This window comes from Cloeon dipterum, chromosome 4, assembly GCF_949628265.1.
Source record: "Cloeon dipterum chromosome 4, ieCloDipt1.1, whole genome shotgun sequence".
NCBI lineage: Eukaryota > Metazoa > Arthropoda > Insecta > Ephemeroptera > Baetidae > Cloeon > Cloeon dipterum.
The window spans coordinates 960,839-975,548 of record NC_088789.1 but is presented as its reverse complement, the minus strand read 5'-3'; the positions used below and the strand labels follow the sequence as shown (position 1 = coordinate 975,548).

The window sequence follows — 14,710 nt, the reverse complement described above, 5'->3', positions numbered from 1 at the left end:
GCAGGGCAAACCTGACGCAGACTTTCCAGAAGACCCTGTGGGCCATCGCCAACGTGACCACGTGGCCCATCGCGGAGAAAGTGGACGGACTGGCGCCGGAAAACGCGGATGTTCTCACCACTGCTGAACGATTTACCGAAATCCTCCTGGCTTTCAGGTCAGTTCTTTCAGATCTGTAATAAAATTGGTATTTTTTGCTCAAATTCTTATGCTCATGCAACGCAAAATTAGCGATTTAGGAATATAATTTGCTGGGTGATTGGGTGCAACATAAAGAAGGAAAAAATTAAATTAAAAAATTTGAATCCAAATCTCGGGTTCTAATTATCAGAATTACAAAAACTACCCACCGTTGTACTCATCTCGACCTCCCCTGACCAGCTGAACAGAGCTTGAACGATGCAATAGAGAGCGGTGGCAGAGGAATGGTGGTCACTCTTTTTTGTAAAAATTGAAGCCATGGGGTTGAAAGGTTAGGGGTAAGCACTCCGTCAACACTTTAGCGGGTTAGTGGAGGTTGAGTCGAGTCTAACGAGGGGTAGTTTTTGCAATTCTAATGGTTAGGATCCGAGATTGAAGGTGCAAAGACCCCCCCCCAAATTCGAAAAAGTTGAACTTTTTTAGTTTTGCAGCTCCAAATCTCGGGTTCTAAGCATCTCATAATTGCAAAAACTACCGACCGTTAGACTGGTCTTAACCTCCCCTGACAAGCTGAAGGTTTAAGGATGCTTACCCTACACCCCTAAGTTGTTATACCTTCTTAAAAATTATATAAAACATTCGATAACTTTTTTTATCAAGTTGCATTTAATTTTTTAAAATATTTTTCAATTTAAGTTTTGAAAGAAGGGATGGGGTTGTAATTTAGAAGGATTGTAGAATAATTAAAAAAAATTCAATTAATTTTACTATCAAAATTAAAGCAGTGTGGTTGATAGGGGATGCTGGGGGTAAGAACCTCTTAAACACTTTGGCTGGTTAATGGAGGTTGAGTCGAGTCCAACGGTGGTTAGTTTTTGCAATTCTGATAATTAGAACCCGAGATTTGGAGGTTCAAATATCACAAAAAGCCGAAACTGTAATTTTTTTGTAGTGGAATTTCTCGAAAATTAAAAATATCTCACCACTTTGGTGATAAATTTCTTGGTTGTAAATTTCTATTGTTTAACCTAAAATATTTTCCAGCAAAAATCCATTGCTGTATTTTTGCGCAGTGCAAAATTGGTGAATTTTCGAAGCCACGAAATTGCGGAAAGCGTCGTGGGTAATTTCGTCAGCAGCTTGACGGATTAAATCGGGCAAGGCAGCCCTTTCGCGAAAGACGGCGAGGAGATTGAGGCAGAGTGTCAGTTCGAATGCTGGGTAGTGGGAAATGCGCGGGGCGCAGTTTTGATCGAGTGGCTGTTGGAGCGCGCGACAGCTACACGAGAAACGACTCTCTTCGCGCGCCTCTTTGTGCTCGCGTAAAACGTAAATAAATTTACATGCGGCGGCCGTAACACTTCTCGGCTCGGCGACAAAACGACATGCTAGACAAACACCCTGCGGGAGCCTTTTTTCGTCTGTTTGTTTGTGTGTATGTGTGTGTTTATTTGCGTCGGCGGCAGCAGGAAAACGTGCCGCTCTCCTAAATCTCGGGGCGTGCCCCTTTCGAATTGTTCACACAGCCACTCGGCATTTTAATGCCGCGCTCAATCGAGAAACGAGAACGCTCCCCGGACGGCAAATTGATTTTTCCCTTTGCTACAATTTTTTTCATTTTTATTCAACTCTATCACGCACTTTGCATTTAGATATATGCGAATAACTGCTTGACGATGAAAAGATCCGATGATTGCTGTCGCTATGGCTTTGCAGCACCCGTGTAATTCATGCAACTTATATATTTCCTCTCTAGAATAATCCCTCTGGTTTTTTTCTCCGTCAAAAGAGTTATGTAACACTTGCCCCATTTTTTATAAAATTTCCATTTCTACAAGTGACACAAAGTTGGAGAGAAGTCTATCGATTTGAATTTAACTTTTTCCATTTCAGTTTTCCGAAATCCAAAATTGCATAGCTTATAGGAACAAAGCTATGACTTATGAACAAAATTTCTAAAAAATATATATTTTGCTCCGTGATTTAAGACTCAATTCTGTTGCTGTGCACTCTGCTTCTAGAATTATTTCTTTAGGCGTGCTGAAAACCAAAATCTGTCCAACCATTCGCCGTAGAAACGTTGGAACGGATTTTTATTTAAAATAAATAATGGTTTTCACGATTCTACGGCGGTTGGATTATCCGATTTTGGTTTTCAGCACGTCAAAAGAAAACATTTTTAGTGAAGAATGCACATTGGGTAGGATTGAGTCTGAAATCGAAAGTATACAGTGGCGCCATCTGTTGGCGGCTTCAAACACTGAGGGGTGAATTTTGTTTTGGCCAAATCTCGAATTGTAATAGTCAGAATTGCAAAAATCTCACACCGTTTGACTTGTCTTGACCTCCCTTATTGAACTGTAGCGTTAAAGAGTGGCTCTTATTTTCACCCCCACCCCTTTCAACTCCCCTGATTAAAATTAACACTAACTATAAAAAAATAAAGTTACGCCCAATGCATTTTTTGCAGTTGAAGCGATTTTAATATTTTAATAAAATCTGAGATCTGCCAAAAATCTTCACTCAGCAGTCGCGTGTTTGCATAATATTCTGTATCCGCAGAAGAAAGATTATTCAAATGTGGCGCCATTGTGACTTTTGAAATGGAAAAAGTTTTCTGCTTGAGCATTCATATGAGTTTTAATTAGCAAGTCAGCCTTGCAGCAAACTCGTGCTGGATACGAGTTCAATATCCGTCTTTACGGTTCGTTCCCTTTTCTCGCAGTGCATTTTCAGAGCGGCTGAACAATAATCTTAGCGTCGTTTCGATCTGCCGCTCCAATAACTTCTTGTCACCGCGCGCGCAGAGCAGCAGCCGTGGCATTATCTCGCTGCAGCTCGCCCGCGCCGACAATATAATATAATAAATGCTCACTGACCACTAAGAGGTTTGCTTACTCGATCGTCTTCCCGCTTCCAATGTGTGTCACGCCGCGCACTTTTCATTCGGAAAAAGATACTTACTATAAAACGAGAAAGAATAGAAGATGAGGAGACAGTTTTATTGCATTCGATATAGTATTCTGTGGAATTTCAATAACCAGCGAGAGTCCAATAAGTTGATTTCAATTTAAAGACCGTCTCTGACGAAGCTTCTGTGCACACCAATCGATTCTTGAGGGTCGAGTTAAGTAGAGTGGATATTTTTCCGACCAAAAAGTCGAGCGAGACGTGCGAAGCACAAGTATAACTTTTTTCCCGCCAAAACAATATGAATGCGAGAAGTGCGCATGCGTGAGAGCGGGCTGGATCTGACAAAGAAGTCATTCGTGCAGGTGATATCTCTGCAAGTGCGGTACCCAGCTATCACGCATGCGCAGCTCTCGCATTCATATTGTTTTGGCGGGAAAAAAGGTTCGCACGTCGCGCTGGACTTTTTGGTCGGAAAAAATATCCACTTTACCTAATTCGACCCTCAAGGATCGATTGGTGTGCTCAGAAGCTTCGTCAGAGACGATCTTTATAAATAAAAAGACCTCCTTAAAAAAATTCAAAAACAATGGTCCAAAAAGTGGTTTGAATTTTTCTTTGTCAAGCCTAATAAGATTCTTTCTTTTTACTCTACACTCTACATACACTATTGAATAGTTTTATTAGAATGGTAATTACTATAAAATACAGTAGATAAAATTCCTCAAGAGAAAAATTAATATTTGAATTTTTGGGTTCATTTCATAAAGTTTTTGGCAGCCATTTTGATTTTTATATCAATTCAATTCATCTTTATTTAACTTACGGCATGTCACTACAAAAATAGATCAGGTTGAAGTCATCAGTACAATGCAGGCATCCATTTGTAAATACAGTCATACACACAAGAAAAAATACAAATAACAAAAATAATAACATGTGTCCATAAGTATCTCTGCACTTATAAGTTTTTAACATTTTAACCCATATAATCATCAGCATCATAAAATTTTTAGCGTGTACATAGTTATGCAAAGCATTCGAAAACTCACTGAAACGTGGCTCTAGACGGAGTGATATGGGCAAGGCATTATAGAGAGTATCGTAGTGAAGCTTAAATAATTGTACCAAACACTCTTCTTTAATGAAAATATTCTAGTCTAGCAAAAAACAGTTCTACTCACAGAGCGCAGAGCAACAGTAAACACATACAGAAAAAAAAGAGTACGAACGGAATGAATCGAGTGCGATATTGAACATCAAAGGAAAACGATTTCCGATTTCAAATTGAGAGAAAAACTTTTCCATTTCGCATGCGGCATGCCACCCACGTCGGCTCTATGAAATTTATGGTTAATACCCGTGTTTCGCGATCGATATATATTATGTATATACTGACGCAGAGTGCGTTTGCGGTTTTGCTTTATTTGCAGGCTGAGGGTGACCAACACGACGGACGACGTGAACGTCACCGAGATGGTCGGCTGGTACAACCTGGTGAATGCGGCGCTGCTCGACCACTTCACAAACCAAATCAAAGAGACGGACACGAGCGGCGTGTGGAGGTACGTCTCTCGCTCACTCGCTTTTAATATATTCGCCCGCCCAGTTGTTGCCCGCGCGCGCGTATCCTGTGTGACGGCCAAGCCAAAGCCGTAATTCCGCTCGCTCGCCGCGGCCGCCACGGCTAACGAGCTGCAATCTGCTCTTTTGTCATCTCAAAGAGATGAAATGCGCTGCAACCTTGAAAGCTAGAGCAGCGGCACAGATGATTTTTTTATTTCTAGATGATTTTGCTACTTTCAGACAGAAATACGTAAGGGAAAAAAACAAAATTTTTTGAAAAAATATACTTCTGACCAAAATCCAATTTTTCAAATTATACCGGCAGTGAAGGAAAATAATTGCTTCCGGGGTGAGAAAAAGTATGGAAATTTAACTGTGAGAAGATACAAAATATAGTTCTTTTGAGTCTTGAAAGCTATTTTTTTCTCTAAAATTGTAATTTTTCTAAAGGGGTGTGTTTGGCCTGATTAAAATTCACCAGTTGATAGAAGCGTCAAAAACTGCCTAAACTAAGAAAAATGATGAAATTTCCAGTTTTTTCCTATAGAGAAAATTCTTCTCAAATTTAATATTTTCGTGCAAAATTCGTCTGAAAATTTCAACTGGCCGTTAGAAATACTTTACATTTTTTTGGAAAAAAATCCAAATACCCGAAATTAAGTGAATTTATTCGAGAATCATCTCAGAAAAATTTACAGAGCTTTCTGTGTGTTTATTTCAACTATAAATGGTCCGTAGGTCCTAATCTGTATGTGTGTCAAAAGATTTTGCGGAGAAATTCACTATCACTCCTCGCATTCATCTTTAAATTTTTGTATATTTTAATAATTTATTATATTAAAAAAATTAAATAGCATGATTTGATTCGTCAATATCATTATCATTAATATTAATTATATATTCTATTCCATCGATTGAAAATATGAATATTACATTTTAACGAACTTGGTTAAAAAATTAAAGGCACAAATTTTAGCGTGAATAAATTAAATTATTTTGTGCAGTGGGAAAAACTCCTTCTAATTTTAATTGTAACAATAATATCAGCAGATTTAATTAATTTCATTTATCGACTTGTATACATTCAGGTGAAGATTTTCTCACAACATATTCCATCTTATTGCAAATTACAAACATAATTTATGCATTGGAAAAATTAACATAAATCAATATCATAGGTCTTTAAAATTAAACAAACGTAAAATTCTATGGTTTTTTTGTTATTCAGTTTAAAATTTTGGCGTTTACCAAACAATTAATTTTTTATTAAAATTATATTTATTTATATTTAAAAAATACAATGTATCAAACTATTTAATATTGAATAGTAAAAAATCTCTTAAAAAATTGTAAATTATTAATTTTTTATGACCGAAACAAAATTATTTTGGCAGATACTTGTGCAAAATATAATTTAAAACATCTAAATATTCGTATTGAATGAAATCTGGATTTAAAATAAAAATCACTTGTTTAACTTTTCACCAAGGCATCATCAATATCTTCCTATTTATCCTCAATTTCAGGAAAAACTGCTAAAAAAGAAATCAACTGACGCATCACGATAAAAGTTAATTCCCTTTTGTCACGGCGATCAGCGTTAATGCAAATGACGTGCGAACAAAGTGCGTTGTGTATTATGATTCATCGCGGCGAATGACCAAAACAAATCACTTGGTCGGTCCCGAAAATAGATCACTGGCGTCGGTCGTTATGTGAAAACGGCGTCGTTATCACTCGGCAAACAGACGAGAAACAACGATAATAACAAGAGGGAAATGCTATCCATCTGTCTTGCTCGGCGGAAAATTCAAATTTATGCTTCACGCGACCGGCGGCCATTCGTCTTATTAAGACCGATATTATTAATAAGCCTGCCCACGGCTGTTTGTTCTTGGCCCCGCCGCTTTTGTTTGCGGTTCTGCTCCAGGCAGAAGATTTATTGCCCGAAAAGCGTGAACTGAAAACTGACCCGAATCGGACACGAGGCCCTGCTAACAGTGCGAACTCGACCGCCGACAGATGAGTTTTGTCTGAAAGGTACCACAGGCATTTTCTTTTAAAATATTCGCCTGAGAATGAGCCACCAGATCTATCGGAAGGAGCTTGAAAGAAATTGAAATCGATCAACTATTTTAATTAAATTAAAAATCAGAAATTTTTGAAATTTTTGCACGTGGTAAGCAATAAATCTGGATTGATTTCTGAAAATATTTGGTGGATTTTTGCATTTTTCGTGGGTTTATAAGTGGGTTGAAATCGTGAAACATTATCTTTTACGTCAAACAATAATTTTCACGATTCACAACAGTCTAATTTCAGAATTAGGGTAAACATGAATTTTATCCTTAAAATATTAATTATGATATCTGATACGCTATAACAGAAGGTTTTTTTATTTGAAAGAACAAATATGAACCATTGCTATATTTATTTAAAAAAGAAATGGCGAATGAATTACATACAATTACCAATATTTAATTTAAATGCACAAAATGATGTTTTTATGCTTCTGTAAATTGCAAAAATTCAATTTCAATAATTTTATTAAAGACTGATTTCGTGTAGAACAGATAATAATTATTTAACTTAACAGTCAGTTCACTTTACTGGACATTTTTCTGCTAGAGTTAGACCATTAAACTTACATTCACATCATAAAAAACTCCAAATCAAAAAACACTTCTGTCCAATTTGGGAAATTCCCTAAAAAAAATGCTTTTGAAGGGGAGTTGAATGCTCTCTCCGTTAGATTTCGCGGAATCATTATCGCTAATTTGATCCGGCGCCTGCTGCAAAGAGCGAATCGTTCTTTCCGAGAAGCTCTTTGAACGATCATCATGCGTCGTAACACAATTACAACTTGCCTCTGCGAACAAAGGCCTTTCAGCCGCTGCGAGAAGGCCCCTGGCTCGCGCCGAATAGCCTTTTTGCCGCGCACGCATGCCCGACCGGCTGCATACATTCCACTCGCACACTTTGTGTACATTTCTCGAGAGCCCGCCGCCCGCCGGCGGCGGTGCGTTCCCAGTTCCCAGTTCCCACTCGGACGGAGCCAACTTTCTAAAGGCAACATCAGCCGCTCAAAGTTCATCGAGTGGATTTTTTTTACTTTGGGCTGTGCCCCCTGCAGGCGCCCTGCACGTGCTCAAATCTCATCAGTCATTGGGGAATGGATTTTGCAAAGGGGTAATAAATTTTTAGAGAGAAATACGGGAAAACTTTTCAGCGCTTTGAATCCATATTTGGGAGAAAATGATTTATTTGGTGAAAGTTATTTTTTATCTTACATTTTAATCGTGATAGTTTAGTTGGAATTTTTAGTGAAAAAAAAAACTATATTTTTTATCTCAACACAAAGAGTTTCCTTTAAAAGAAACGCACCTCGACGAGAGGAATCGAAATTTGCCGAAAAATGCGGTCAAGTGCGGCGAATTTGGGAGAAAATTAGAAAATATCAAGATCAATTTTTCGTTAATTCTAATTGTAGAAAAAAAATTAATGTTGCATCCAAATCGGTTCCAGAAAACAATGATATCACTTTTCTGTGAAAAAAGTTTTTAAAATTATGTTTAAATTTTTTGAATTATTATTATTGATCAAAATGATCAAATTTGGATAAAAGTGCTGATTCCAAAAATGTATTAGTTTTTTTTAAATCAGAGCTTTTTTCAAATTGTTATACAATTTTTAAGCTAGAAATTTCAGAAAATTAAAACTTTTTAAAAATGTTTTTTAAAATGATCCAATTTTTTTAAAAAAACCAAACATTTTAAGAATCAGGACTTCATGACAGCTCCAAAAATTGCAACTTGACCATTTTCGGACACTTTTGGATTTTCTGTTTTTCCAGGTGGACACTTGGAAAATTGCGCGCAATAATGTGATAACGGCTTGCACGAATGTTTTTTAATTTTTCGTGAGATGGCGTGAGATGTTAATGAAGACCCCAGCCAACTTTTGGCTATCTTTAAAAAATTTTATCGATTTTTTTCTTTGCCTTTGAAAGACAAGAGAGTGCAGCGCGACGTGCCTACGCAAGTAGAACTTATTTCCCGCCAAAACAATATGAACTTGTATGCGAGAACTGCGCATGCGTGAGAGCTGGTTTGAGCACTTACAGACAGACCGGCTGTGCGAATGACTTTGTCAGATCCAGCCAACTCTTACGCATGCGCAGTTCTCGCATACAAGTTCATATTGTTTTGGCGGGAAAAATAAGTTCGCCCGTCGCGCTGCACTTTTTGGTCGGAAAAAATATCCACTTTGCATAATTCGACCCTCACGAATCGATTGGTGTGCTCAGAAACTTCGTCCAAGACTGTCTTCAAGTGATTTTTTACAGGAATTTTCCGGAAAATTCGAAGGTGCTTGAAAACAATTGTTCTTAAATATTTTTAATTTTCGCACATGAAACAAACTTTACAATAAATGACACCTTAAACAGATAAAAATGCTTTCCTCCAACCAAAATTTCCTCTCATCTCGACTCGCAATTTTTCCTCAGGCCGTTCCGCCCACTCGCAGAAGGACAGCCGTGCAATAAAATAAATGTTCTCGGGATGGCAAAAGTTTTCCATCGGCCAACTTTGCTCTCTACCGGCGGTTCCTCCCTCTGCATTTTTCCCCTAGCAAAAAATGTTTTTTGCTACATTGTGTTTATTGTTGTCGGGCAGGTACCTGATCGCGTTCAAGAACATCCTGCGCAGCATCGAGAACTTCGGCATCTCGATGGTGTACGGGCTCAACTTCTTCGGGCGAGGCGTGCTGCAGCCGCACAACTACCTGCAGTACGTGCGCCACGACGTGCTCGGCACCGACCTGCTCAACTCGTCGCTCAAATTCGCCCTGCAGCTCGGCGAGGAGATGACGCGCAGGCTCAACTCCAACTGGACCGATGTGCACGAAAGGTAACACACGCTCTTGAAATTCCTACAGGATAGTTGCCGAAAATTGCAGAATTTTGTTGATATTTGAAAACCAGTTTTCGTCAGCGTTTCCCAATTTTGAAATGCGCAAAAAAACATCTGGAAAAAACACCATTCAGTTATTTCATGAAAACTATTAAATTAGCATTAACAAAAAACAATAATAGAATAATCCTCGTCAAAAATCGCCAGAATGGCGTTATTTTTAGTTTTCGAGAAATACAAATTAAAAATTGACAATTTTCGATTTTGGGCGTTGTTTGTACCTCTAAATCTCGGGTTCTAATATCAGAATTTCATTAGAATCGTCTCAAACTCCACTAACCAGCCAAAATATTTAAGGGATGCTTACCCTTAACCCCTTTCAACCCCACTCACCCACTGCTTCAATTTTGGTAATAAATTTTTTTGAATTTTTCCTATGCGGTTAAAAATACTTTAAATTACTCTTAACTTCTTCAAAATTACCACCACATCCCTTCTTTCAAAAATAAAATAGAAAACATTTTTTAATTAGTTGCAAGAATTAATTTTAAGAAACTCAAGAGCTATAAAAATGTATTACTTTTTTCGAGGGGGTTTTGATGTAGTTTAGCAGCCTAGGGGTGGAAATTAAGCACCCCTAAACCCTTTTGTAAATCAGGGGAGATTGAGTCGAGTCCAACAGTGGGTAGTTTTTGCAATTCTATTGTTTAGAACCCAACATATGGAGTTGCAAAAATAACAAAATTGAAGCAATTCAAATTTATTTTGGGTTTTTTGAGAAGCTTGGTTTTCATGCATATTTTCTATTATTTTCACGTAGAAAACCTATCCTTGTCCAGTTTCAACATACTTCTCCCATTGAATAAAATAAAATAAAAAATTCTTGCAGTAGCAACATCCTGCAAAGTCACTAAATTTGACGTCTTGACTCGCAAGTAGCTGGAGGCTGTTGAAACGATCTCAAGTGTCTCCAGCCGCGTGGATAATAAAAAAGAGCGAGGAGTGTGATCAGCAGGAGGGCATGTTTGTTTTAGACGGCAGCTGGTGCTGCAGAACGTGCGTCAAAGTCCAAGTATCTTAGAGGCCACCACCTACTTCGATCTCATGGCCAACTACGTCACCGAACTGCGCACCTTCCAAAAAGAAGTCCGCAAGGAAATAAGGTAGGCGGATCTTCAGTTCTTTTATTTTGACACAAAAAAAACTAACGCTGTTTCCATGAAAAAAATATTTTTTGTTACAATAAGTGATTTTTAATTGAAAAATTGACGATCTGAATGCGAGTGTTTTAAGTTATTATTTAGAGTTGAAGATATTATAATTATTTTAAATTATTACGTTGTCAACGGTTCGCTAAATTTTCGAATTAAGAGCGAAGCAAAATTAGTAACATTTTGTTTTGCTATAATTGTTCAGTGAATTGCACCGCAAAAGTAATTATTACAAAAATTTGTTAAACACCTCACGCCTTCAAGTCCCTAGACTCTGGTGCAATTATTGCTCTTGACGTTTGGCATACACACGACCTACAAACCAAAGTAAAATAAAAGTTTTTATAGGGGTTGAAAGTTTGCCTTTTTGATCCCTTGGGGACTACCTTCGGAAAAGGGTATTAAAAATTGAGGGTAGAACTTTACAACAATTGCACTTTCATTAGTAGTGTGGAGCTAAATTCTACGTCTTTTGTCACCAAATTCGTTCATTTATCTCAAAAATTGTAGAAGGAGAGATTTGGCGCACGACGAAAGGTGTTCCGAAAAAATAATAAATAAAAACGTGTTTTTCAGGAATAGCTCTGGGTCAGGGTTGCAAATGATTAAATTTGATAGGACTGATTACACGTCGTTTGATACCGAATTTTCTAAAATATCTTTGAAAACAGTCGATTATATAAGGGTTTGAAGTCTGAAAATAGCCATTTTTCCAAAAACAACATTTTTCGAGAGAGGTCTTCATCGTTTCCTGTATTTAAATTTGTCCTGCTTAGTTTCGCGCAGTATAAATTTGATTTTAAATTTTATGCTCTCATTTATGTTATGGCTTTGGTATAGATAAAAGAAAAAAAATTAGAACTGACAAATAAACCAAATATTCTGAATTTGGAAGCAGGAATTTATTAGCTAAATGCTTAGCATGGTTCAAATCCCTTGTGCTTTTTCTATTCCTTTGATATAGAAGGAAATGTCAGGAATTCTATGGCACAAATTTCACAAATGCAGCAAAGTTTTCCTGCATTCGATCAGTCAAATTTTCCAGATTTTTTATCTATGCACCTTAGCTAGCCCGTCAGTACAAAGCTCGACCTATTACGCAGAAAATGTCGAAACAAACGAACGTGCCACCGATGAAACGCATTTGGCCGACGTTTCCATTTGAATTTGAAGTAGGTTTAAAAAAGGAAATGTTTGATTTAGAAGACTTTCCTGTGTCGAAAAACCTTCCGGAAGACATTAAAAAGAAGCAGCTGGAAACTTATAGATATGTTAACGCGACCTTTCCTTTCTATATTCCTTCTGGGTAAGCATACAATTTTTACTTCGTTTCTAATTGACGTAATTTAATCAAATACACAGACACCATAAAATGGATTTTTCCAAGCTGGAGTGCAGCAAAGGGGAATACTGGGGAGACGCAACTCATTTCTTGCTCTGCAACAAGGCGCACGGATTTGCAATGTGGAGAAAGCTTGAGGAGCAAATCCGATCGATTGACTCAACGGTTTCATGCAGGCCACACATTTCGACTGAATTGACCAACTTCATTTTAAAGGTACCTAAAATATTAAACTGATGCGGAATAATTATTAATAATTTTTTAAATAGCATAAAAAACCTCCACGCGAAGCCGTAGACGTTCAAGAAGTATTCATGGCTTTGCAACCGATTATTGTGGTCCAATTGCCATTCCAGCCCGTTCTGCTTTTCCAGTGGCTGGCTTTAACGATGCATCTTATGTCATTGATTGAGTTTCATATGGACGAATTTTACTCGATTCCTGTTCCTGCGAAATTCAAGCCTCATTTAATGAGCTTGCACAACCTGCTCAAGTCGGCTAAACGCAACGTCGGATTTCTGTTCGACTACCTGCAACACCAAGTCGGAAGCGAACAAGAAATCTTTGTTGGAAATCTAAGAGTTTTCGAACGAATCCTTGGGGGAATCTTGCCTTTCCTTGTATTTTGTCTATATTTTAAAGGAACAGAACGCATTCACAATTTGAAGTCGGAATGCTGGAAAAATTGGGACACACGTGGGAACCTTTTCCAGTTGCAGAAAAGAAAGATGCCGCTGAAAAATAGGAATTTCTTGTTCAATCCTGATTTCTGGAGAACGCCAATCCCAAACCTGACAACTTTTGGACACTCGAATGAAAAACTTGTAAGAGCAGGGCACCAGCGTCTAAAAGAGAATGAGGTTTTTGAGATAGAAGCTGGGACAGATTATGTATTGCGCTCTTTATTTTCTGACGCTGGATTGGAAAAGTCAGACGTTTACGATGATTTGATTTCTGCGAATGGTGATTTCAGAAAAAAAGTAATCGGTGTAAACGAAAGTTTAAGTAAGTGTTGGAGTATTTCCTCTTCTGATAAGTATTTAAATGAAACACATAGGCGCATGGTTCAATATTGATGCCGGTGACCGAGGAATCCTTGGCACCATATTGCATTCAACTGGTGGAATCGAATTACATGCCAAGATTGGCAAGGTCAAAGCCTTTATGCGAGACAAATACAACGGGCATCCTCCGCAAGATTTTGAAGATGTCTTTGAAGGATTAGATGATAAACAAATGGAAACCTTGATATCGGAACTTAAGTCAGTTCGTTTTCGTTTTCAACCACCCTTTGACGAATTGATTTACACTAAGGAAATAGCTGGGCCAACTAATAGTTTGGAATTGCAATACGAGGTAAGTCTATTAATCATAACTGAGCTATATATCTATAGGAAGGAATTATGATGCGCAGTGGTTTCCTATATTATGAATTTTATTAAAGTTGATGATGTTGGCTGCGTGTGTGGACTGCGACTTGTGGTAGATGGGACGACATCGGAAATAAGTAGACTGGGCTGCGTGGCTTGAATGTGTAGTGGTAGTGAGGCTCGGAGAGTGGGACGGAATAAAGACTCGGGACGTGTCCGAGTGGGTTCGTCAGACACTTCGGTGAAGCGGGGCGCAGCATCCGAAGTGTGGTACCGCTTAAGCCCAGGCGTGCGATCGACAGCATCGGGGACGGAAGCTACATCGTCTCGCTGCGATGGCGATCTTACGTCTTACAGGGTCCTCGTCCAGTTTGTCCTCAGGGTTGGTCCGGTCGTCTAGGCTGCTGCAGGAATTCTCTCTCTTTGAATTGAGTCGCGTCGGTTTATATATGCTCGTCAAACAATGTGATTTGTCTGTTGTGTGAATTTGTGTGTTAAAGAATGGTCATTGTTTGACGGAATGTAGGTACCCTACATATCTTATTTTAGATTTTTTCAATGTTTTAGAACAGGATCCGAAAAATAGTGATAAAATGCATTGGAGTCCATTTAAGAATAACAAACTACGAAGAGCAGAAGGACGATGTGATTAGGGACTGGCAGGCGGCCCAGATTCTGCTGCCTTGCTTCCTCGCTTTGTTCTGTGAGATCAAATCCCAGGAATCAGACGATTCAGATTTAATGAAGTGGTACACCAAGTTCCTCGACAAACTAATCGGCACTTACGAGGACAAGAATTTAGGATTCAGAAAGTCGTCGTGGAAGAACATTTTGGAAAATATAGAGGCCACACCCGCCCTGAAAGAATCTTATTATGATAAAAACCACCAAAATCTGCTGAACTTCTTTAAAAGGGTGTCGGAAGACTTCTACAAAAGGATCAAAACCTGTCCAACCGCCTTTGGACATTTAGCACACTGTGGATATTTCAGAGCGTTCTACGAAGTCCTGGAGAAAAGCTGTGGTGAAAATAAGACGCAAAGCAATGATATCTCGACTGAACCTAGCGTATACTGGAACTGGCTAATGTGGGACTTTTTCGGCAGAATGGAAAAGGCGATGAAAGTGGCATCAGAGTCTATATAAGCCACCGTTGAGGGTCAACAAATTTTATAAAAGTCGATGCTTGGTAAACCATAATACCGCTGTCTTTATTATTATGTATATCACGTCAAACGTGTAAATTGAAACAATGTT

General features: G+C 38.3%; 1 protein-coding gene across 1 annotated transcript in view; it reads left to right on the top strand.

Annotated features, from left to right (window-relative positions):
- LOC135943621 (guanylate cyclase 2G) overlaps positions 1–14,710 on the top strand; it is a 47,419-nt gene that overhangs the window by 17,989 nt on the left and 14,720 nt on the right. The window contains exons 4-7 of the mRNA XM_065490262.1: positions 5–157; positions 4,485–4,616; positions 9,294–9,527; positions 10,565–10,693. Coding sequence (XP_065346334.1) covers positions 5–157; positions 4,485–4,616; positions 9,294–9,527; positions 10,565–10,693 — 648 coding nt within the window. The remainder of the gene's footprint in view (positions 1–4; positions 158–4,484; positions 4,617–9,293; positions 9,528–10,564; positions 10,694–14,710) is intronic.